The sequence below is a fragment of the Opisthocomus hoazin genome, chromosome 1, assembly GCF_030867145.1.
Source record: "Opisthocomus hoazin isolate bOpiHoa1 chromosome 1, bOpiHoa1.hap1, whole genome shotgun sequence".
Lineage (NCBI taxonomy): Eukaryota > Metazoa > Chordata > Aves > Opisthocomiformes > Opisthocomidae > Opisthocomus > Opisthocomus hoazin.
In genome coordinates, this window is record NC_134414.1 from 156,578,787 (window position 1) to 156,603,832 (window position 25,046).

Consider the following 25,046-nt stretch of genomic DNA (forward strand, 5'->3'; position numbering starts at 1 on the left):
GGATGGAAAAAAGGTAAACAACCCGATCTGGTCCAGTAGCTGAGCAATATGAAAAAAACAAAAAGTCATTGATAAATGTATAGAAGAGCTCATTTGTGTCTGCCCATACAATCTCATGACCTGTCCCAGGGCCAGAAACCCGAGATCACTGCTTTGCCAGGATGGCATAGATCATCCTATACTGAGGACCCTTGACGAAGACGACGATGACAACAGGCGCACCCCACCTTTCAAAAGTTCTTCCCATGGACTTGCCCATTTAGCCAAAAAAAGATGTAGAAAACCAAGTGATCATCAAGTATTTATTTGAATAAATAGTACAACTGTCACAAACCATGCACAACACTACTGCTGTGAATTCAGCAAACATAGCATTGCATTGTAACTTGCTTACAGTACACAGCTCCTGCCACAAAGCTGGATGTCTCCAGCATATGACAAGTCCAGAATTTTATCTGCAAGGCTGGTTTTTAGTAGTTAGAAATCCAGAGTAAATACTGTTAAAATAGTAGAAGAGAGTCTTAAAAAATACATTAATACTGAAAGCACTGGGGTGTGAAGAACAGGGGTAAGAAGCCTTATAAGGTTTAAATTGATTAAAAAAAAAAAGTCTGCCACTGATGTTTTTTCATCTTGGGAAATAGAATGCAGCTTCTTCTGTGGTAAACAGCTCACTGGAACTGAGTATGTCAAGCAGATACATCTAAAAGTTAAGTTGTATGGACCAGAAAAGACAGACATTCATTGAGTACCTACAAATGTGGAAGCTTTAATGCTGCAGAGCATTCCATGTTCCAAATAAACTCAACAGGACTCAGACCTACCCCACGGGCACCCAGGGAACATATCTAAAACTCCAGTAACGCAGAGTTCACCAAGGACATTTTTAACATTGACTTCTCTTTTTGAGAGGAAAAGAAGTATCATGCATATATCAGGGAAAGGCATGACCGAAACAGGTGTGTAGAGAAGTTTCACCTGCATCGCCCTGGCTGTAAACTGGACTGCTTGAAGCTCCAGTTCAGTTAAATCCACCCTGCTCCCCATCGGATTAACAACAAATACAGTGTCTACAGGAAGAGCAACCTGGCCAGAGAGCAAGGAGCTAAGGGATGAAAAATGTGTTTTCCCTATGCAACATTTACCAACAGACTTCAAAACATAACTAAACAGGGTACAACACCAGTCTGTCCAGAGCATCAAGCCTGCAGTCTGGACTGACAGGGACGTTAATGCAAGGAATGCTAAAAGGGACCCAGGCCTCAGGTTCCAGAGGAGGGACTCAGGTTTCTGCAGTGACCCGAAAAACTTCATCGAACAAAACAGAGCCTGCCTTAAAACTTGGTGGTATGTTCCCATCTGCTCACATGCCATGAGGATGTCAGCTGTAAATCTCCCTCTCAGCAACAGCCACCTCCCCTCCCAAAGCCGCACTGCTCTTACCAAGCTCCTCTCGTTAATTTCTCTTTGCTTCTGATCTTTCTATCGCTTGCGATTTCAGAAACTCCATTTCTCTGGAGGTCTCTCCCAGCATCACAGAGAACATAAACAGCATTGGCACTTCCACGTCAGCTGAAGGGAAGTGGGTGGAATGACAGCTCTAACAGACTTGTTACCCCACAAACAACACTGCACTGAAGCCTGAGAGACCTTTGAGTTCAATCACCTTCCAGCCTTATGATACCCTTATTTCACAGCATGAAATTCGACCAATTCCATTAATGTGCCAGGAGAGCTGACCCGCCGGGCCTTAGTGCCTCAGCGAGTCTCCTCTGTAATAACTGCTAGCATCATGCTAGAGCCTAGTGGCCCCATCTGAAATTCAAGTCCAGTTGTACCAGGCTTTGTATAAACAGTGAGAGGTCAGCTCCCTCCTACAGTACAGACGAGCAACCATTCCCCACAGAACCTTATCGGGTAGATGAGATCCGAATTTTTAATAGAAAGAAAGGGCAATTTCCTTCAATCTTTTTTTTGGAGAGGAGGTGACCCAAATAAATCAAATACCAGAACTCAGAACCCAAAAATATGAAACAAAGAAGCAGAAGCCCATTTGTCTCCGAGATTAAAAAAAAAGTTGAAGAATGGAAGGAGAAAATCCCAATTGTAAAATTATACCATTCAAATAACAAGTTTCCTCTTGAACTCAGAAAGGTAAATAAAGGTTGGCATAAGAAATCCACTTCTAGGGAAACCAGATGCCTACTTCCAGCAGGCCTCCAGTGAGCCCACGGAGCAGAGCAATGCTCTCCGCTTCCTCTTTGGGGCACTCAGCCTCACGTTTCACACAAAATCATGGCTGCCCATAACAGAAAAGTTGCTGCTGTGATACACAAAAGCAGCAGTCCAGTCTCTCCCCTGTGCACTCCAAGGAAAGAAGTGCTATTACATGCATGTTCCACAAATAATTTACTCTGGAAATTGCATTCCCATTTCCTTCGCACAGCTCACCTCAAAAATCTACGGCTCATGTTGCAGCACAGCCTCCTTCTATGCACCACTACACCTGCACATCACCAGCCAGGAACAGCTCCACAGATGAAACCTGTCAAGTAACCAGACTCTACCAGATAAATCCAGCCATCTTTTTTTAAAACAGATTCCCACTAAAATCCAAAACGGCTTAAAAGACTAGCACGGTATGTCTTGGGATGGCACATTACAACTCGAAAAAATCAGTTTAAAGCACAACTGCTCACTGCAGAGCCTCACATCTGAGTGCTGACCATTGGCTTGCACTACGCACACCACGTGCCTTGCACAGCTCAGTGCAATTCACAAGTAAAAGCAAGCTGTTATTTATACAGGAATTCAGTTTTACTCTTTAGGAAAGAAAATACGTAAAACTGTTCATAAAAGCTTGACCCCCAGGACTGTACAGCTGCCAGTAACTCCAACAGGAATGAATCTGACCCTTTAACTCTGCGATGCAAAATGAAGAGTCAGCCTTCAAACTGCCAAGCTCATTATTCCCCACGTACGTTTCGGAAAGAACTGGGGGAAAAACGCATTCATCCGCCCCACACCTATTTGGGCAGCTCCTGACTGACCTGATTGAAGCTGTATGCTTAATGGATGACAGTGGCTCTAGCAACCAAGTTTATCCTAGAAAGGAGATGAAAGAGAAAATAGATCAGCTGGTTATCCAATTGCAAGACTTCTTCTGTGTAAACACTGAATGGAAGTAACACTGAGTAGTATGAGGTTAACACAAAAAAGACAGCACCTGTAATTCCCCTCAGCCCCCCACACCCAACAGAACCTAAAATACCTTATTTAACAGAAAAGGCTCAGCTTCTAAATAAATTCCAGTGGTGATTTCCTATTGCTAACACTTAAGCCTGGTACCTCACCAAACACCAGTGGCAACCAAAGAGTAGGAAAAAGAAAGTCTATTATAGAATCAAGGAGTCTCCAGCCATGAGGAAGGTCTCATGTCTTCCCTGGTTATTAGTTAGTGGTATGCTTCCTTTATCAAAAGAACATTTGTTGATGATCACAAACAACACATTCAACAGCATCTTCTCGTAAAAGTGTGAAATATCTACACATTATCAAGTGACTAAAGAACACACATGCATTATTTTCAGTGGGACTGTCATACAAACAGCTACAGAGAGGCCACATCAACTGTAGAAAGAATGCATCAAGTACAGCATAAGGCACGAAGGGAGCGTGCAGAGGGTGTGTTATTGTAATTTCTGCCTAAGGAGGTTGGAAGGATGAAGACCTCAGCAGCCTCCAGGATCATTCAACGTTCTTGTACTTTGTGAACAGGTTGTACAGAACCCTGAGGGTAGACTTCAGATCCAAGTTGACAACATCTGTGGAAGAAAAGCAGAAATCCTTAATTTGCTTTTTTTTCCTCCCTTGTTTTTCCTCAAAGGAACAAAAGTCCCCACAACTCCAAGCTGATGGGATTGGCCACAAAAACCCCCACAGAGTTCATCATTAAGTAATTTCAAGGTTCAGAGACTTTAAAGAAAAAATTCAGTTTTTACACTTTTCAGTTCTGACTCCCAAGTCCACGTACATCAAGAAGAGACTTTGCTACTGGTTCTCACCAAAAAAACAAAAGCCTTTCAGATATCTGTCACTGAAATCTGATCACAAGAGTCCAAACTAGTGCTAACTGTAAGAATTATGAGAATGAGACCATGGAAAGCTTCCTGCTTGGATTGTTATTGAGAATACCAGCCAAATTTGTAATATAGCACTGAACAGCTCTTCTGTCACTCACTAAAGCTAGGCCTGCACACCTCAGTGAATCTATTCCAGAGAAGAAACACGGGTAAGGATATACCCCAGGCACAGACAAGGAATCCTTGGGCAAACTGTCCAGGGGCACATTTACAGCTCCACTTCGTGGTACCACTGTTAGTGACCTCAAACAGAGTTGCACTTGAAATGCACCTGCTATTCTGCCTTTATATACATTTTAAAGCCACACGGCACGTCCATACCTTCAGGGCGAGCTTTGGGTTTCTTCAGTCCTCCATCTTGCATCAGCTCAAAAGCAAAGGAAACATTATGGACCTAAAAGAGGTAAAGTGTTTAGCATCTTGAAGATATATAGGCATTAAACACCTTTAACCAAATTCTAGAGGTGCTTTATGCTCGCTATACTTGACATAGAGAATAAGAATTCTATTCAAATCAATATTAAACATTTACATATTTAGCATGGCAGAAAGCACATATAAAAGACTACAAAATTAAAGCTAGTATCATTACAGGGTGAACATTCACTTTTTGATACAAAGGAAGTAATTTAAGATTTCCAAGTTTCAAGTGTACAAATGTGACCAAGTACCACGTGAACCCCACTAAGCCCTGACCTCAGTCTCTACGGCAGAGGCCAGAGAGCTCCCAGTACCAACTACAACAGAGCTGCATTGTGTTGAGTTCTTCCCACCTGCACCCAAGATCAACGTTTCTGACTACAAGGCAAGAGATCACTCGCCATCCTGGCAACACGAAATGTAACAGAAGTGACATAACTGAACAAAGATGAGAAAATACATATGGGTGCATAAAAAAGACGAAATAAGGACACTAAATGGAATTATTTTCAAACAACAATAGCCTTTTCTGCATTATTACCAGCTGCATATCAAGCAACATCAATAGCACATCATCAAGGAGCCAGGCCGCTTGTTGCACGACCTTAATCTCCTGGTGCTTTGGCTTCCTCTAACTGAAGACAGAGCTAAAAGTCAAATTCAGTTTCTCTCATGAAGCAAATGCTTCAAAATATGCTTGGTGGTGGCAGTTCCTAGACAGACTGTGCAGGGAACTTGCAAAACAAGCTAGATGCAACTGTACAGAAAGAGCTTCCTGAACAAGCCACCAAGGACCATAGACGAACATAAAATCAGAGGAGAGAAACAGGACAAAAAGGAAAAATGCAAGAAAGTGGGTGTCTTCTTTTAATCTCTCCTTTGAGTAGCGAATATTATGGTTTAAAGAGATCTGCAGAGCAGCTTTCTCGACGATGCTCCCTGAAATCTAAGCAAGGTAATATGGATTATGTGTTCTGTACATTTTTGTTACTGCAAATGACAGTTCTGGAGATACACAGCAAGGGAGAGAGAAGTAATTAAAGCTACTCATCTTGAAAATCAGGGAGTTACGTGTACAAAGCTCCCCTACACCAAGGAACAAAGGCCCCTTTCACTGGTGCTTGTTGCTTAGGACTTTATTAATCTCTTTCTACCTGTCACAGTTTCTCCTCATTCATTGTGACAAAGCCAATCACTTTCGAGATGAAAATATTTTTTCCTTTCCCAGAAACACAGAGTCTACCTCTCCTTCTTTGATTTACAAATGCTCTCTCCTGAAAGCAGTCTCCACACAAAACCACAAGATTAGGAATACTGGATAATATTTGTGAATTTAAACTGTTAATAACAAAATCATAACTGAACAGGTGCTGGCTACCACTTAGCATCCTGCATTTCTACCACGGTGAAAATTTAAGATACTAGGATACTAAAAAAGCAAGAGAAAGCTATAAAGGAGAGCCTGTATAAGACACACTAGATAACCACTTTCCCATTGCTCTATCAAGTCCCTGTGCAGTATACAACATTCAAAATTAATTAAACCCCACCCTATCCACAAACTTAACACCTAAAGAAGCCCCTCTCACCGGAGCTTGGTTTCCTGCCTTCAGGGAGTCCCTTTACGCTCCCGAATAGCAACTAGTCACCTCCTCCTCAAGCCAACAAACCCTACAGAACCAGCGAGCTCAGCACGTTAGCCTGGGTCTGTGACAGCGCTCCTTTGGTGCAGCTCCATTTTCCTCTTGCAATGCTGATATGATCCACCCAGTCAAAGCTGGGTTCTTCTACTGACAATGAAGTCCCACCCCTCAGAGAGCAAGGCCTTTTGCTGAGGGGTGCCTTACAGCAGCAATCTGTGCTGAAGTTGTTATGAAAACCTCGCCATTTTAAACAGCCCTCACCTTACAAAGCATTCAATCTTTTAACTTTTGCCAATGTTTCCACTCCTGACCTAGCCATCTCATGCTTCAGCTCAGCCAACACACTGTTTGCAGCCTCTCCCCTGCAGAACCTGGCAGAATAAAAAGCAGGGGGCAGATGCATTACTCTAGCACAGCCAGGCTCAGAGTATTCTGACACCAGGCACCAAATACACACAGGTGTGTGTACGTGTCCAGGAACAACTACCGAAAGAGGCAAGCTTCTGCTTATGACAATAAAATGTGTGTTAAGCACGCGTCTCATCGTCAGCACTGGGAAGGACGCAGGACAATGGAGCAAGTGTGTGACTAAAAGCAAGACACTTATTTCATCTCCTTCCATCTCCAATACCCCGATTACAAGTAAGATAATCTAAGACTGCAAAGAACCCACTCTTTTTTCCTCAAAACTCTTTTTGTCTGAGACACTGTTAGGCAGCAAGTCATTTACTCCTTACCAAACAGAAAGAAATATCCAAAAAAGACAAGCCAGCACATTCTCTCAGAAGTTAGTCAGCAATGTTGGCAATGACCCTGCCGGGAACTGGACACTGAACCAGATGTCTACGCTCACAAACTGACTTCAAAGAGGCAATTTTCTGCATGCTCACTCCCTGGCAGGATCAGAGCATCTATCTTGGCTTTAGATCCAAAACACGTTCCTTTCGAGCCAGTCAACACATAGTTTCCAACCGCCGATCAGCCAGAGATCATGGCCCAGGTACCACCTCTTCTACTACAGTATCTCATTTGCATATCAATTTGTGTTATTTATTTGCTTGGTTTGTAAGAACATTAAATAAACTACAGAAAAAGAACTAATGACTGTTCTGCAACTGATACTAATGAGATAAGGGGGGAGTTTTTAGGGATGACATTCTGTGGCCTTGTGAAGCAGCTCTCTCTCCACGTCAATCTCTGTGTACAGGATGCAGCAAAAGCAGAGCTTCCCATCTCTCACCCTCTCTCTTTCTTGCCTATTCACAGAGTGCATGCTAGGCAAGGCTGGGCACCAGCTCTGTTCTCCAGCACAATAAGGCATCCCTGTGCACAAAAGCGCTTCAGGCAGTACTACAATTTAACAAATCACTTTGATTATGCAAAGTACTATACAGTACAAAGCACTTCTTACTGATTTATTCATTCTGGATATTCATGAGCTATGTGTTGTCTGATGCTAGTAACAGAATACTTTTCTTCCTTAACCATGGGGAATTTACTCCTTCATTTCACAAGCAACTTTTAGTGGTATTAACTTATGAAGCATTGTAGCCAGTGCATCTCTGCTACAGCTCCCGCAGAGCAGAACATACCAGGTGCTGATCTACCGGGCACAGAGAGAAAGGACACGATGACCGGAAAACACCATGTGGTAACAAAGCAAAAGGAATACAACCTGGAGTTTCTACCCACCTTTTGATCAAAACTTTCAGGTGTTAAGTAGAAGTTGTGAAGTGGAACAAAGTAGTCTTCAAGGAGACCCATGAGCAAAACCAAGTAAACGCCATCTGCAAACTAAACAGAAATACTGATGACACTCCTAGGTGAAAGCATCTGTTTCCAGATCACCACTCATAAACAAGCAGAACACAGAGTGCTTGGCCCAAATTATGTACTTTGATTTCCACCACTGTTGTTTGCTAGCACAGAAGCGTAAGAGGGCTCAGGAGTCACAGACTGCTCCTTTCAGGCACAGCGAGGAATTGACAGCAAGCGTAACAAGCATTTAGGGCTTTGTTTCGTCTGCTCCCTGGATTCACCTATACCCTTGCATCACCACTGCAGCCGAGCAAGCTAAATCAGTCTTAAGAGCCTGGTGGATATAGCTGCTTTCTTGTCAGTTCTCTAAAGAAAAGCAAAAAACACAGGATACAAGGATTTCTCCCTACATCTGGCAGCGGCATTTCCCCTGCTCCTACTTCCTGAGCAAAGCAAGGAAGCCCATCAGCTATTGCTATAGCTTTAACCCATGCAAGATCATGTGCCAACCACTACTGAAATTACTCACATCTAGTAAATAGCTCTAAGCAGAAGAAACTAAAAGCGATTCACCTAGGAGTTATCTACAATTTGTACTCCTTAGTTGTGCAGAGTATTTTATCTGAATAGGCAGGGCTAGGCTACTGAATACTTGGGGCGAGGTTAGAGTATGTGTGTCTGTTCTTGCTTTTCCTCACCTTCATTTTATCTGCTGGAGGAATCTTGCCAACTTCATTACAGTATTTAACAAACCTTTTTCAATTTAAAAAGAAAGAAAAAAATACTTCCTGGGAAACACGTTTACACGTTATATACTCCCAGTCCTACTACTACAGTACCTGGTCTTTTCAACCACAATCCCTCAAGTCGCGCTTGTTGGACATTCAAATCTCTGCTCTTAATCAGAACTTGCAATTAAGTCTCCCCTGTCACAGGTAGAAAGTTTAACTTCACAAATGACTTTTTTCCTGCCCCCCCAAGTCAAAACAGATCGTTTACAGTTTCACCAAATACTAAATAATATACTAAATACTTTCAGCCATACTATTCAGTATTCCTACCAGATATGATGACTACTCACTGGCTAAGGGGGGTAATGTTACGTATTTCTAACAGACTTCTCACTTGTGATCCTGATACGGTGTATGCGACGTTCTCTAACCTTTTCAGAAATAGGTTGTTGAGTACTTCCAAGCAATTCCAATTAAGCAACAATTTCTTGTGACAGTTTCAGGTCCAGTCACCCATTTATTTCAACAAAGCTATAAAACAGCAGTGAAGGACTGGTATTAAGCTAAGCCAGGCTCAAACCAATTACCCATACTCCTGGTATAATTCTCTAGATGCCGTGCTTATTTTTTTGCCGGGACAATAAGACAACCATCTCTCCACAGTTCAGTGAACTCTGGAAAGCACATCTGCTTCTGCTTAGCCAAGCCTATGCCTGAAATACGCTTAATTTTATCTGTAACGTGAGAACCAACACTGAAATCCACACTTACTTAAGGTTTCCAAGCTTTTTCGGTACCCAGTCTGCGCTAGAGACAGAGAACTCCTCAGAGCAGACGGTGGTGGCTGACAGTCACCTCCGCTAGCTCCACAGGCATTCACCTGGACACCACTGGCAGCCAAGCCACTGCAGTACAGCAGCTCCAAGTTGTTAACCCACACTGCGGAGAAGCAAGCACAGCGCACATGCTCACGAGATAGCAACGAAGGGGATATGAAGGCCTTTGCTACAACAGCAGAACTGTTTCAGTCCCACTCTGATGTGATCAAAGCCAGCACTGATCTCTCTGTGATGAGGCGCAGACTGCAGCCCACGCTCCCCCGCAGAGTCCCAGGCAGCCAGCTCTTCAGAGCCTGCACCAGTTCACCACGAACCCTCACAGTGAGAAGGTTCTCCATCCACCCAGAAGGACAGCACCTGCTCTGCAGCACTCCGCTGCCATCCCAGAGGCAAGCTGCCCTGAAACCCAGCCATATTCTACAACCGTTAATACGACCTTATTAAATATCCAAGAATTTCACCTTATAATACAAATCAGCAGCGATATGAAGTACATGTAAACACAAGTAAAGGAAGCAAGCATCAGTGAATGTCATTGCTACTCAAAAGACAGAGCCCTGACCCCATAAACCAACATGCCCAAAGACAAACAGTGCCATAACAAGGTTCTATGGACTGAGGGCCTAGATTTGCAATTTACACAGTTAGATTACATACAAAAACATCAATTCTCCTACCTGGGTTTCTAACTCCGTTACTTCCAAATTCAGTTTATTCAAGTGTTTGTTCACAAAGGTGATCAGGGACTATAAAAGAAAACACCAGACCCACTGATGTTAGACACTACGCGTCAGCGCCTACGTGAAAGAGTTAACATAATCTTTTAAGACAACTTTTTAAGCTTAATAAATATGCATGTATGCTATTTGCTTTTGCATAAAAAAGTACATAAAACTGAAAACAACTCAGTTGTATAATCATTTTTGTTGCACCGTATGCCAGAAGTCACCAGATGGTGCTATTACATACAGCTTACTAGTTCTTTTTCCTAGCACACAAAGCATACTCCAGTGTCATGGGAAAAAGCTGTGACAACATCAGTTCTTTTGTAGGTTATTTGTGAAGATGAAGCAAGTAGTAGGTGCATTTACTGTCCACAGTGATCTCTTCAGGTTCTTGGAGTAGATCTTGTTCTTGGAGTAGATCTTGTTCTTGGAGTAGAGGGGACCTAATATATATTTACACATATCTGCAGGGTGGGTGTCAGGAGGACGGGGCCAAGCTCTTTGCAGTGGTGCCCAGTGACAGGACAAGGGGCAATGGGCACAAACTGGAGCAGAGGAAGCTCCAGCTGAACATGAGGAAGAACTTCTTCCCTCTGAGGGTGACGGAGCCCTGGCCCAGGCTGCCCAGGGAGGCTGTGGAGTCTCCTTCTCTGGAGATATTCCAGCCCCGCCTGGACGCGGTGCTGTGCAGCCTGCTCTGGGTGACCCTGCTTGGGCAGGGGGCTGGGCTGGGTGACCACAGAGGTCCCTGCCAACCCCTGCCATGCTGGGATTCTGGGATTCTGTGATCCGCTGCCTGGGAGCAAGGCATCAGCAGCACCAACCTAAGACTCCCAAGAGAAGATGCCAACAGTGCACTGCTCTGCACCCACCTCTGTTCCTAGAGTGATGTGCGTGTATCAATTAGCAAATTACAGTCAGTATGTAACCCAAGTCTGGCATTTCTATTCCCGCAGGAAGCAGACATGCAGATCCTGCTACTAGAGCCAGACACGTGCTAATGTACTGAAGCACAGAGATACGCCAGCCTGCTTACAACACTGCCAGAAGGGACACAGAGTTGGGTGTTGACACTTCTGCTGCGTGGATAGAGTTAACTTAATTCTCTACCAACTTTAAAAACAATCTTCTAGAAGACGTTTCAGACTGGAAAAGTAAAATCTTCCAGAGACTTCAAAGCATTATTTTAAATGCATACATACTCTGTTTCATATGGAGCAAAGGGACAAACTACAACACTGATATTTGCATACTACTGTTCTAATAGATTTCTTACCAGCCATGTTGGAACTAGCTCATGGTACAACGTGGAGTCTCTTCCTTATGTGTTCTCTAAAACTAACAAGAGCTGGCAGAGACCAACAGCTACTTTACCCCTGCACTCTGCCAAGCACAAAGAGCCATGTCAAGAGTATGTCTGGACAGGTGTGCTTTGAGACGATGCTCAGCCTTGGAGCAGAGACCAGGGGACCATCTGAATTCGCGTTAAGTAGAAGAGCCCTGGGACAAAAGCAACTCTTCTGTAAAAGCTTTATACTTAGCAAACTTATTTATGGGTGAATCACATTTCAGGGTACTGTGGAAAATCTCTTCCAGTTGTGGAGGATCATCTTTAGCACAATAATGAGCTGAACACCAAACAGCAAGTGCTTCCTGGGGAGACTGAGGCGACACACACACGACTGTGGCGAAGGGCCACCACCACCAGCTGCCTGTTAGCCCACAGCCCAGCCCCTCCTCGCTGGAGGGCAGCGCCAGGGACATAAAAGCACGTACAGCTCTCCAGTCAGAATGATCTGCACCGCTGCGAATACTTTGCAAAGCAGCTTTTTCCAACCTGCATCATTTTGATTGAATCTAGCAGTGCTACCTAGAAAAGCCTTGGCCAATAAACCAGAGTAACGAGACAAGCCTGATCGAAGCCCAGGAACTGAGGTATCACCTGGCTTTGAAACAGTGATCTTTGGGGGATAAACCCCCCTTTCACTATTTCAGAATTCTCTGCTGCTATTTTCCACGTCTTTCTGGATATCTTTGCAAAGGTACAAGAAAAAAAGCAACACAGAAAACAAAACTTGAATTTTATTTTTTACCTTTTTAACTACGCTGAGTTTGTCTGGCGCATGATCAAAAAGTGTGTCAAAGGCATCACGCTCTGGTTTTAAGAGGGAGAAAAAAAATACAGAAAAATCAATACACCTCCAACAGCCATGGGAAGCAGGTTACGTGTCCAAAGCTTAAAGGTCTTTCTCAGAAAGCCACGTAACAGAGACTCAAGCTAAATGTTATCACCCTGTTTTGAAGTCTAACTAAGTGCCAAAGCAAACTCTTTTGGTAATTTTAGGGGTAACTGAAAATAAACATATCATCCACTATACTCCCTTTTCTGACACTGGTACACAAAATACGTAGATGGAAGAAAAATTAAAATGAAACACAAATTTTGACTATGCCCCCATCCTAACTGAAACATCACCTGGTTTTGGTGCACTACAGCTACAGTGATCGCTGTGGTTGCATCCACCACTCGGCGTCAAAATCAGGTATTTCTCTGGTTAATTTAAAGTTACTGGTAGTACCCCTGACTTCAGCACAGCTTAAACCCGAACACAAGTGAAATCTGATTCAGCAGTGTATGAAGAGCAAAGCTTACATATAGTATGCAGATTTAAATTACGTTCAGACCTTCAAAGCGTTGTATAACAATATCTAATGCAATCTAAAATCTACTATATTGACTGTTCTAGTGCAACATCTCACACTGTGGCAGCTTTTGGCTGACTGAAATTTTCGGAACACTGAGTTTTTTTTGGACGACAAATGTCATCATCAGGTAAAGTAAGAAATAATTAGACATCTAACCAATTGCAGTTGCACTTGAAAAAAAAAAGCATAAAAATGCTGGAAAAGTGTGCGGGCTTTAAACTGTTAAAATTTTTAACACAGTATTTTAATAGTTTTTCCAAGTTCAGATTCTTTTGATTTACAGAACACATTCTAGTAGTTTTGTATTGTTAAATAAACAAACATATTTATTATCCAAATTCCTTTGGTATCTGAAGATACATAATTTAGCTCCTATAGCCTCCTGACATTACTTGTTTTCTGAGTACCTTATTAATTATTAGAGTAGATACTCTGCAAGAGGGGAAATGGTATTGTTCACATAACTGGGGAATAGAGAAAGCAAATGATTGGTTCTTCATAGAATCATAGAATGGTAAGGGTTGGAAGGGACCTTAAAGACCATCTGGTTCCAAGCCCCCTGGAGGAGCCCACGTATCTTCGGTGAGAGGTGACTTCATGCCACTAACAAAACTAAATGCAAAAAGAGAAGACTCTCAGCAGCAACACCAAAGAGTTTCATTTAGAAGACCAGATCTCTGGTTGGTAAGGACTAAACTCTAAAATCTAGTGAACATGGAGGAGAAAAGACACTCCATGCAGAGGAACTGGAGAGGGCTGACTGGTCACTGAAAGTGGACAGATGAACAGAGCTTTCTTAGACCTCAGACCATACGCCTTTACGGCAGTAATTTTCATGTATTCATTTGTACGTAAACTAAATGGTCGCATTGTGAAGAAAGTGTAACTCATTGCTGGGGGTTGCAAAGAATTTTACGTGAAAGCCACTAACAACAGTACCAGGAAATATTGCCCTGTGCAGCATTTTCACTATTCGTGAGTTACAAATGAAAACAAATCAACAGATACTAAAGAGCACATGCTGGATGATCTGGTTCTACCCATTATGCTCCACATCTGCATGGAGTAACAAGAACTGCCCCCGCAGTACATTCCAGTCCTGCAGCATTGGTCAACCCACTGTCTCGATCTGCTGCAAGAAAACAGACAAGATTTCTGTGCCTGACATAAATAACAAAAAATTTCACAGTCAACCTTGTTACTTACCAAATCTTCCCATCATCATCCTGTAAGTCAGAGCATTCAAAAATATTGGATTAGTTCATGAATAATCACTTTGAAAAGACAAGACCATGGTCTTAACGCGCCTCTTCCTGCACGATGCCGAGGGCTAACCACTCCTACCAAGTGAGGAGGCTGAACATGTCGCAGACTAGACCCAACATGCTGCAAGAATGTCCCCAGCAGAGCACCAGTGATGTCAGGGAGATACATTTGAAATGAATGGAAATGCGTAATTATGTTTTACACATAATTCAGGTTTCTCATGCATAACTATTTTTATGATAAAGAGTGACTGAACAAACGTATTTCTGTGTACAGTTTCCACAAATAAGTCATCAGACGCTACAGCACGCAGCTCAGAAGGAGCAAGGCTATCTATCTCACTTTGATCTGTTTTCTCTGAAGAAAGAAAACACACAACATATCCAAATATTATGTACATAAAACTGCCACATATGATTTATATACACAGCCAGTGACATCACCGGATATTTGCAGATGTTTATCAGCTGAGAATCAGGCCCTGATGCGCAGAGGAATCTGAAAGTATTTAATGAACATTGGATTGTGCTGATCATTGCATTTTCTGCAAATTACACCTTCCAAACCACATCTGAAGGAGAGGACAAGCTAACGACACTGTCCAAGAGCACAGGAGTGCAGGGAGGAATTTTGGCCCAGCAAGCTGAGGCAGAGCTCTGAGCCTACAAAAAACACTATGAGATCTTTAATGTCCACACAGAGAAGTTATGATCTCATTTCTGAGCGTTTCCATCTGAAATATCCTCCCCACTGAGCTAGCCACATGGTACTTCATTTATCTTCAAAGTCCTGGAAAGCTGAGCCAGCTCTACAGGGAGCCAACGCACTGACAAACTGAAGGAGGGCTCGTGCGAGCCCCTCTTCGAAGAGCTGCCTGCAGGCCACACGGAGGAAAATCTCAGATTTTATTTGCAGCCAAAGTGCATGTCTAGCCTTCTCCTTATAAAAAGGACTGTAAAAACATGAAGCAAAGTAATCCATTGCAAAAACTGTAGAGGAAAGAGGTTTATTTATTTAGTTTGGTTTTGCTGAGCTCAAGTCCTGGGGCACTACTGAAAACAGCGATCATCTCTCCTTACAATTTTAACATGGTATCATTTCAGTTTTGAAAATTGCCTTTTGTCAAACTAGTTCTTCCCGAAAATTGGCCCTTCACTCAAGAGAGGCAACGCCACTGGGCAGAAATTAGTCATCTATGGCTACCTCCAGAGGCATGGGGGGGGAAGGCCCACAAAGGTCACTCGAAATGAACTATTCAGTTAAAAGCTTCTGTAACACAAGAATGTGAAGACGACACTTTTCTCCTTTGTAACTTCTTTCCAGAGACCAAGTTATTTCTATACAGTTAAAAAAGCACCACACTAAGGGATTTTGTTAACTTAGCAGGGGCAGGGGGAAGATGCAGTCTCTCTTTTGCCTTTTTAAGCAGTCTCACATCATGCAGCACGGACACATTCCGAAGCTGAAGGGATTTGTGCTTACTCTGTCGTAGTCGTCAGCTCTTCTGTAACGTGAGTGGTCTGAAGGAGGCCTTCACGTTTCTGGAAAGGAAGATGGAGTTAGAAACTGAGACAGCGTTAGTAAAGGAGCCGCTCATTAAGGGCTCTGCAGCGTTCAGCATCCCTCAGAATCCCAGAGGAGAAAACCGGATAAAGTGTGCTCGCTAGGTTTTGTAGAGGTAGAGGTGAAACAGCTGACAGAGGAGGGCTCACTCCCAGAACAGTGGCATTTATCAGGCTGACAGCCAACGCACTTGCTAACAATTCTCCTCCCGAGACCAGAGTCAGCACCGTGCCTGGAACACAAATTAGAGAGAGTTTGTCAGCCCCATCTTCAAACTCCTCAAGGGCACTCGTTCACATCACGGCGTCACCCAACAGCTTGACACAATTGGCAGCCCGGCTCTCCGCAGAGCTCTGGGGCTGAAAGAACACGGACGGCTGCCCCCAGGTCCGGGCTCCGGAGCGCCAGCGAAGCTCCCCAGGCCTGAGGGCGGCTCTCCTCCAGCAGGCACGCTACCGAGGCCACCAGCCACACGCCTGTCAGGAACACAGCCACCACGGAAACGCAGGGAGCATAAACAGCCCAGCTAGGGATTTCACAACGACTAGTATTTCCCCGTTACTGGGTTTTCTCTCCATGCGATAATTTTCTGCACGAATATGGTGTCTCCTACCCAACAGAGAGGTGGGATGCGGTGAGACTCAGTTTCAAAACAGCTTTGTAACAGCTTCCTTGGCTCTGTTAAGACACAGCCCCCTGATGCCGGTGGGGTCAAATGTTTCTGACCCTCTCCAGAGTTTTGGAGACATGGCACGTGTCTCTCAGAGGCTGGAAGTGCTTTCACCCGAGTCATAAACCTTCTTAACACCTCTATGGGTCCCTTCCCAATCTATGAGATGCAGCCTTATTCCTGAACAGAGGAATTTCCTTCCTCCCTCCTCTACGCTTAAAAAGCTGACACACAGAGCTCAAATCTCCGCAGCCGCCGGGTCTGTCAGAATGACTTACAGTAGGGCTAAAAAGGCTGCTAGCTCAGGTGAGCAGGGAAACCACTCCCCCCGAGCACAAGCTCCATGCACACACGCCATCTCCATCATTTTCACCAGCTGAACCCCAAACAAGAACCTAGTAGGGAGCTTTGAAGAGAAACACATCCTTCCCCAGCAGCAACCTGAGAAATAAAAATTGACATCTAAAAACCAGTAAGAACTCTTGCCCTTCCACTCCCTACTCCGTGTGTGAAGGCAGCGCTGCTTTCTCCAGCCACCGCCCAGGGAGCCTGGCTGCAAGCATGGTGGGAGCCGTGGTCTCGCTCGGCCGTGCTGCCAAAGCTCCGTGCCAAGCAGGGCCCCGCGCGGGGTGCTGCCAGCCGGCCGCGGCTCCACAGCCCCTCAGCTCCCCGTCACGCAGGCAGCTCGCCCTGCTCCCGAGGGAGCCACCGCAACGGCGCCAGAAGGTTCCGTGAGACAAGCCAGGATGACAGCATGGATGGAAAAAATGAGAAAACATCTGACAGGGCCATGTTTTCTTGCATACAAACCAATGTTGTCGTTACTCCATCCCACCACGTCTCTGCTTTATTAACACAGGTTTCTGGGCCTTCCAGGCACCGTGGACCCCAGGGAGCAGATGCCATAACTGTGAACAAAAACTCATAGCAAATCATGCCTCCAAGCGCCTGATGAGAAGGAGGAACGGATGCCAACACCGACTCCCAGGAGGTGGAAATGGCAGCATTTCTGCGTAGCCCCCTCCGAGGCCGCTGAGCATGCTGCTCGCACAGCAAAGCCTAGGTCCAAAAGCAAGTGTCAGTCCTTCATAAAACTTTTGAGTCCCTGCACCACCGCCACCAGAAGCATTTCTTCTTCCTCCTGCCTTGCCTCTGCGCTTTCAGTCTGCAGCTCGCACTGCAAGGGAATTACTGTAAAAATACCTCAGATCTCCCATCAGCAGCAAGGTGGGACATGGTACAATTTTTAAAATGAGATGAGCAAAGCTAAGTGCAAAAGACTGCCATTCCTGAGCCTTGTAAGAATAACCAACGCAGTGAACCTTAAGAACAATTTTTACACTTATTTCTGAGAACGTCTTTGTTTTCCTGAATTAGGGTATTTCTTTAGCGTGCAAGTTCACGTTTCAAATATCAGGCAGTAGAGTCAGCTAGGAGAAAAACGTCAGGATTTTCAGTTCTCACTGAAAGCACGCGCTGAAACCACACAGTTTCTCTCCTCCCTGCCCTCGCTGAGGAGGGCTGGAACAACAGGCACATGCTGAGCGACGCCAGTATTAAAACCCGGATCATCTCAGACTCTTCACTCAGCACTCAGAGCAGCTATCAACGGGATCTTAACTAGAAGACCCACGTAAACCCTTGTTCTGCTAGGACACCTTATGTAACTTGGATGTATATTGCCATGGTTAGAAATTTTCTATTTCACACAAAAACCACCAAGAAAACCAATCCTGGAGGTTGACTTCAAAAACATTTGAAAGCACCTAGGTTTCAGGAGCTCTGCTCTTGAGAGGAGCTACCTCATGATGCCCATTGTAAAATAATCTAAACGAAAGCGTTCTTCTGCTGGGTTAGTCTTGTAGCTGTTCTAGGTAATACTGACAGACAGATGGATAGGTAAAGGTTCTTCCTGCCAAGGAAGGTAAAGCAGAAAGTCCTCTCCAAAATGCTTGTGGGTTTCTGAGAAAACTATACAGTGCAGGACCAAAAAAGGATAGTCTATTGTTTGACAGATACAGATCCAGCTACCGATCTTTCTCAGACTCTGAATTAACTATTTTTAATTAAAAAAAACCCCAGCACCTTAGGAAAGTCTCCGTCTATCACCTCAAGATGCTAAAGGAAGGGAAGAATTTAGGGGAAGGGCAGAATCATCACCCGTCTGGAGGGCTTGATAATTTCTTTCGATGTAGCACAGTGCTGTCACAATACTATCTCATTTTAGAGAGCAGGACACTCAAAATTAAAGAAAAAGCCCACAACATTTACACAAGCTAATAAGGTATTCTGCATTGCTCTGGGATGGGCTATGGAAATCCACACAACTTGGCTAAGGAGTAACTTGCTAAGCCAGTACGACTTTCCTGTTTTCACAATGTAAAATGCTTCTGGGCAAGAAGCACGTCACGCATCTGCACAGCGTGAGGACGGCTCAACAAAGTCGACAATGATGACCTTAAGCGTCAAAGTCACCCATGAAAATGAGACTTCACTGGTTTTGAAAATTTCAGCATGGGTGTGTTCTTGCACAATACTTCCACATCATCTCACAAGGTTTTCTTGCTGCAGGGTCAATTCTGAAAAGCTCACAAAGAAGTCACTTAAACTGCTGATTAATCCCCTTAAACGCACATTCAGGCAAGAAGCAGCATTTAAACTAAAATGTCTCAGAACAGACATCTTCTGTTAATTGTGAACTAGTTTGACAGAACCTTAATCATTATTGGGATCTGTAATAAGAGATCGTTTAAGTTGATAATAATAACAATAATAATAATAATCTTAATTGTTCTCTTACTTGAATTAGGAACAATATTAACCTCATTACCATTCTTCTATTTGTCATAACAAAAGCTAAATTAAATCCATTTAAAGAGGTATGTGTTACTGAACCAGCATCTATTTTTAGACTAGATTATGGATGCTGAACTACAAAAAAATCAATTTACGAAACTATACAGCAAAAGTTACTGTTTGAGCAGAAACATGCTTCAGTTTATACCATGCCTCGCTTTCCATTTAAATAAACAAAGCCGAAGAGTTGCAGGCTTCTCCCAGCAGTGGGACAGAGGGGCTGATACGAGTCTCATCTTGCAACAGGGCCAGCTGAGGTGGGCTCACAGCCCGCAGCTGCCATAACCATCTCCAGGACTCCAGGCTCTAGGTCCAAAAGCAAGAGCTTAAAGCCTTTCAAGCTTAAATTACCTCTCACTGTACCACTGCTCTGACACCTTCAGACACTCCCTTGGGGATACAGGAGTTGCTCTTTCTCTCTTTCTTCCCCTAGTTTCCATCAGCCTTTATCTCACCCTGTCTTCACCTCAGCCTTGTCTAGTCTCAAGATGCAGGGACCAGATGCTCTCAGGAGGTGTCTTCTCTATATCCCTCCAACAGCAAAAGATGTGAAAACACCTTCTCCATAGCCTTCCCTCTGCTACAGAGGTGGAGGGTCCCGAAGCTTGAACTAAGGACAAGGAAAGAGAGGTTTTACCTCCTTACCAAAGGTTTTTTTCTGACCTGTCAGTTACAGAAGACACTTCCCTATACTGGGCAGAAGGAGATTTCCAGCATCAGGGTGTCAGAGGACTGTTGACCACTTTATATTTACATTTCCCCCCTTCCCTTTCCAAGACAGTCAAAAGCAATTTAAAAAGCAATTTAAAAAGCAATTAGTCGCCTATTTGCATTCATGTTACTCTATACCTAACTCACCGTTCTTAAAATGAAAGAACCACAGCAGCCTGCAAGCAGTTCAAAATCACTTCTTAAAGGTAATACATACACTTATTGTGAGCCAGGGAGCATCCACCAACCACTCATTTACATCACACCCTGTACCTCTAGAGCATTCCGGCAGGCAGTCTGGAAATCCCCCTTACTTAGACGCAGAGCAAAATGAGACTTGCCTGATCAGCCACCAGGCATCGCATGTTGTAAGGGGACCCACAGGCGCAAAACAGAGCCTGAGATCACTTTATCTTCTTTATTTTCCAAAGGAAACCCACTACAGCCTGGCAGCTGTAAGTGGTGGGTACAGCAGGCACTTCCACAGCCTGCTGCCAGCAGCTGAGCCTGCCTTGCAACAGCAGCACCGAGCACCACAGCGGACAGTCACGGCACGACCAGAGCGCCGGCTGGAACAGCTCTGCCTGGTGCTCCAGCCGCTGCTGAGGACAGCTGGGTTCTCCTGCTACAGACTGTGCTGCCACAGCAGCTTCAGCTGGGGTAGAAGGCAAGGTAACAAGCAAGAGTACACAGGCTCTGAAAGCAGAGTCTTTGTAGAGTGAAAGGAAATGGTCAACACCGGGCAGAGAAAGGAAGAACTAGAGCAGTATCTAGGGCAGTAGGGAAGAAGTCAGGGTTCCTCAGGTCAGATCTCTTCTCCATATCTAAGGAAAGCTAATAAAAACACAAGGCTGTGAAAGAAATGATGAAAGTCTACTAGCATGCCAAGGAAAATAACATGTCTAAGTCTGCATAATAAGTCATTGGGGAAAAACACCACCAGTAACAGGCTTCCCAGACTAGGGAGATTCTACGTGCTGAAACACCTTTCTGTGCTGTCTGCGTTTCAATGGCTTCTCTACAAAAAATGCATGGCAAAACCCATTTCCTTGAGTGCCAGAAATTACAGACACAACTCTCTCTTACACAAAACCCCATCACATGTTTTTAGCTTGATACTGCAGTAGCAAATGGTGGTCCCAAACATATTAGAGATATGATGCTCCTGGGATCACATTTAAGCACACCAAAAATGCATTCCCAGGACCGGAACTCACGAAACAACTGGGACAAGAATTTTCTAAATGACAAGACATCAGGGCACAACAGACGGGAGCAGCCCAGCACTGCAAAACCAGACTGATAAACAGTGCTTGTTCTGCTCGGTTTCTCTCCTGAGTTCATACTCACCCGCACAACCACCACCTGGACAGACACGTGCTCCGGCAGCCGAATGGCAGCCCGGAAATGCATTGCCAAAGCTACCAGAAGGTGAAGAATGGAAATCAGATTCTTGCCGTGGATTGCTGTAGAGAACAAGGAAAATTCATCAAATAACAGAATGCTGAGGCCTTATTTTAGACAACAGCTCTGAGCTGTTGTTTAGGTAGCAAAGCCTAGATTCAACCCTCCCTTTTAGTTACGTGCCTAACCTAAGAGTCCAAACACTTCAGCTCCCTCTCTAGTCAATGAAGACAGGCAGACTCAATCACTTCCCTTCCACTGTACTGGAGAATACTGGAGAGTTCTGCTTTTAGCAGACTTCCAAAGTGTTAACACAAGTTTTCCTGGCTGTAAGAGATGAAGCCCACCCACTGCCTAGATGAATGGACGTCACAAATTCCATTCTCACTTTCGGATTGCAACAGCCCATGCTTGAACCAAGGGCACTTTCTGCTCAGCCTGTCAGAAGCTGCATCCTCCAGCAGGACGCAGAATCCTGTGGTGGCCCAAAGGATCAGACCACCCTCTAGTACTTGAACGACTAACAGTTTCTCGTATCTGTAGTGATTCAAATTCAAGAAACAAACAAAAGACTTTCTAATAACAGCATATCCTTGAAGGAACAAATTACTTCAACTCTCCCACAGCCATGTACTTTTGTCCTTGAACAAAGGCCACAGAAGAAGGTACTGGTCACAATACATACATGGATGTGGTAACATCCACTGCACAAATAAATAAACAATTTTTAAAAACACACTGCATCACAGAGCATATGATCAACCTATTGACTATCACACCCTCCTTGCCTGTGAAGCTGAGACAGAAAGCATAACAGAGTCCTTACAGTCAACGTTCCACTTGATTGTCCAGCCATGTGGTCGGAGTAAGTCATGGACAGCTTCCAGGACCGTCTGCAACTTCTGTTTCTGACCAATTTCAGATTGCGTCACTTCTGCCACATTCAGTTTACGGTCAGCCAATTTTTCTGTATTTGAAAAAAAGGACAACAAAAAGAACAGGCAAAATCAGATTAAACAAAGGCCTAGGAGGGAATAACGAGCACAGAGCACTGGGCAGAGCTGAACTCTGCCAGAAATTTTCCAAGAGAATGATTTTCCTCAGAAAGCGAAATAGCTGAAAGGAAACCTTTCATCAAACTGTGTCAGTTCCAGTACGACCCGTGATAGAAGACTGGTAAGGTCTGGCAGAAGATGCTCATCCAATCAGGCGTCAAAATATATAACAACTTCCAAACAGGCACCAAGTTAGTAAAAATATTTATTGTACCTCTCATTTTCTTTCACTGCTGAAAAGCATTTGGTACAACACAGCCTTCACCACACGAGCAATCTGCACAGGTTTAATGGACTTTTCTAATAACAAGCTGATTTAATACAAAAAAGGGGAAATATTGTGTGAACATTCACTTCAGCTTGATACCCTTTATTTCAGGTTAACTGAAGGTATGAATTTAAACCAAAGCAAACTCTGCTTCCTCAAACCATCAAGAGTAATAGACTCGTATGGCCCAAAGATTTCTACTGGCTTAGTGGAACTAATTTAAAGAAAGAAGTAAGTTGGTAATCTTGTCATGTTGTTATGACATTGTCATATCACGGTTGATTACTTCCGAAAATGAATTAACGCAGGAAATTTTGTAAAATGCCACTACTAAAATTTGAATTCTGTTTAATATAATTTTTGGTTGCCAAAGTCATAGACAAGTCATTCTTCTCTTCCTCTGCACTGTGGCCCTTGCTAAAGACACAGAAGCTGAATTTTTCTAAAAAAAGAAAAAAAAGGAAGAAAGGGAACGGAGGAAGGCGGGGTAGAGTCTTCCAGCCACCAGAGCAATGGCAGCAGCTGATCTTGTTTCCCCCTCCAGCCCGGGGGAAAACATGGCCAAACTCACTCTGCTGCTGGGACTGGGAAGTCTGGGCTGGTTGAACATATTCTAATTATATATGTATATTATTATTCCAGTCTTTAAAACAACAAAAAATACTTCACCACAACCTCTTTCACAAAATGGGATGAGCTTCAACTCTATCTTTCAGAAACATTTCAGAGCTGTCAAAACCTATTATTGCAATAATGGAACTATTTCCGCTCTCAAGTTCAAGAAGGTATTTCTTCTGGATATTTTATCTAGCTGAAGATACGTATACCTATTTTTTAAAAAGTGACAGAAATACAAAAGTACTTCCATAGCCCAAAAAGAAGAGACTTGCAGGTTATCAACTCACAAACACTTTGAACTGTTTCTGTCAACCTACAGTAGGAAATTTTTATCAATATCTGAATATTAATGGGAAAAATGTTCTTTAGTCAAGACGTCTCTGGGTCTTTTTAAACTGACTACCAAAACACGCACATATTATTTTAAAATCTTTTAGACATTTATAAAAAAAATATACTACAAGATTCATTTTTTTGGTCATGTGTTATGGCTCCTATCTCTTCTCAGCCCAGGTTAGCTGCCAGCGATCAAGCAGAAATTTATCTCCTCTCACTGTGACATCATGCGTACCAAGCCACTCCAGCCTCTCGAGCGGCACTACTCGTTCCTTGATAAAATTAACTAAACAAGGGGCTCCACCTCAGCCAGGCAGGCAGCCTTTTGCTAATCTCTTCTTCCAAACTGCTTCAAAATAAGCCCACTGACAAGCTGTTGTCTTTCATCTTTTTTGTGCGTCTGCCTGTCACGACAGTTCTTCTTGGAAAATGTCTCACACACAAGGAACGGCAGAGCTCAGTACATTCCAGTTGCTCCCTCACATGCAGAGCAGCTCCCCCACCTCTCCTTGTTGGAGAGCATGCTGGTTTCCCTGGAGGGGTGCAAGAGGATCTGCCATGTCCATGCCCACCCTTAAGGTTGTTGGTCTTTTGCTTCTCAGCTTGGGACACAGCTGAGGAACATTTGTCCCTGCTCTGATTAGCCACTCTTAATCCCCAGCCAGATGGGATGGCTTGAGCATTGTGACTTTGCCCCCCACTCCCCAAGTCCTTCAGTTTAAAGCCCTCCACACCAGGTTGGCTAGCCTGCTGCCAAGGATCCCCTTGCCTCTTCTAGAGAGGTGGGTCCCATCCCTCTCCAACAGGTTGTAATCATTGAAGAAAGTCCCATTGTCACAGAAACCAAAACCCTCACGGCGGCACCAGCCACAAAGCCAAGAGTTGATACCCGTAATGCGCCTGTTTCTAGCTGATCCCCTTCCTCCAACTGGTAAAATGGAAGGAAAGATGGCCTGGGCACCAGAACTTTTTGCTTTCACCCCAGGGTTTTGATATCTTCCTTAGTTCTGCCAACGTTCCGACTTGCAGTGGCATGTGTGCCTATGTGAAAGGGTAACAGCGGATAGTAGTCTGTGCTCTTTACAAGTTGTGGCCTCCTCTCGGCCACATCTCGGACCTTAGCTCCCAGAAGGCAGCACACCTCGCGTGCCTCCCTGTCAGGTTGGCAGATGGGCACCTCAGTGCCCCTTAACAGGGAGTCACCCACCACGAGTACCCGTGGTCTCTTTGTGCAGTACCCGCTGTGCGCTGCTGGTGTAGTTTCCTCTTGCAGACCTTGCTCCTGGGTATCTACGGTTGTTAAGGCTTCATATTTGTTATTGGTAGCTATGCTGG

General features: G+C 44.1%; 1 protein-coding gene across 3 annotated transcripts in view; it reads right to left on the reverse strand.

Annotated features, from left to right (window-relative positions):
* Positions 1-288: 288 nt before the first annotated feature.
* PARVB (parvin beta) overlaps positions 289-25,046 on the reverse strand; it is a 55,618-nt gene continuing 30,860 nt past the window's right edge. For all 3 annotated transcript variants that reach the window (XM_075443209.1, XM_075443229.1, XM_009931842.2), the window contains exons 5-13: positions 22,261-22,401; positions 21,381-21,496; positions 15,713-15,771; positions 14,171-14,190; positions 12,352-12,413; positions 10,211-10,279; positions 7,898-7,999; positions 4,464-4,536; positions 289-3,824 (exon numbers count right to left, since the gene is read on the reverse strand). In XM_075443209.1, coding sequence (XP_075299324.1) covers positions 3,748-3,824; positions 4,464-4,536; positions 7,898-7,999; positions 10,211-10,279; positions 12,352-12,413; positions 14,171-14,190; positions 15,713-15,771; positions 21,381-21,496; positions 22,261-22,401 — 719 coding nt within the window. In that variant the 3' untranslated portion in view covers positions 289-3,747. The remainder of the gene's footprint in view (positions 3,825-4,463; positions 4,537-7,897; positions 8,000-10,210; positions 10,280-12,351; positions 12,414-14,170; positions 14,191-15,712; positions 15,772-21,380; positions 21,497-22,260; positions 22,402-25,046) is intronic.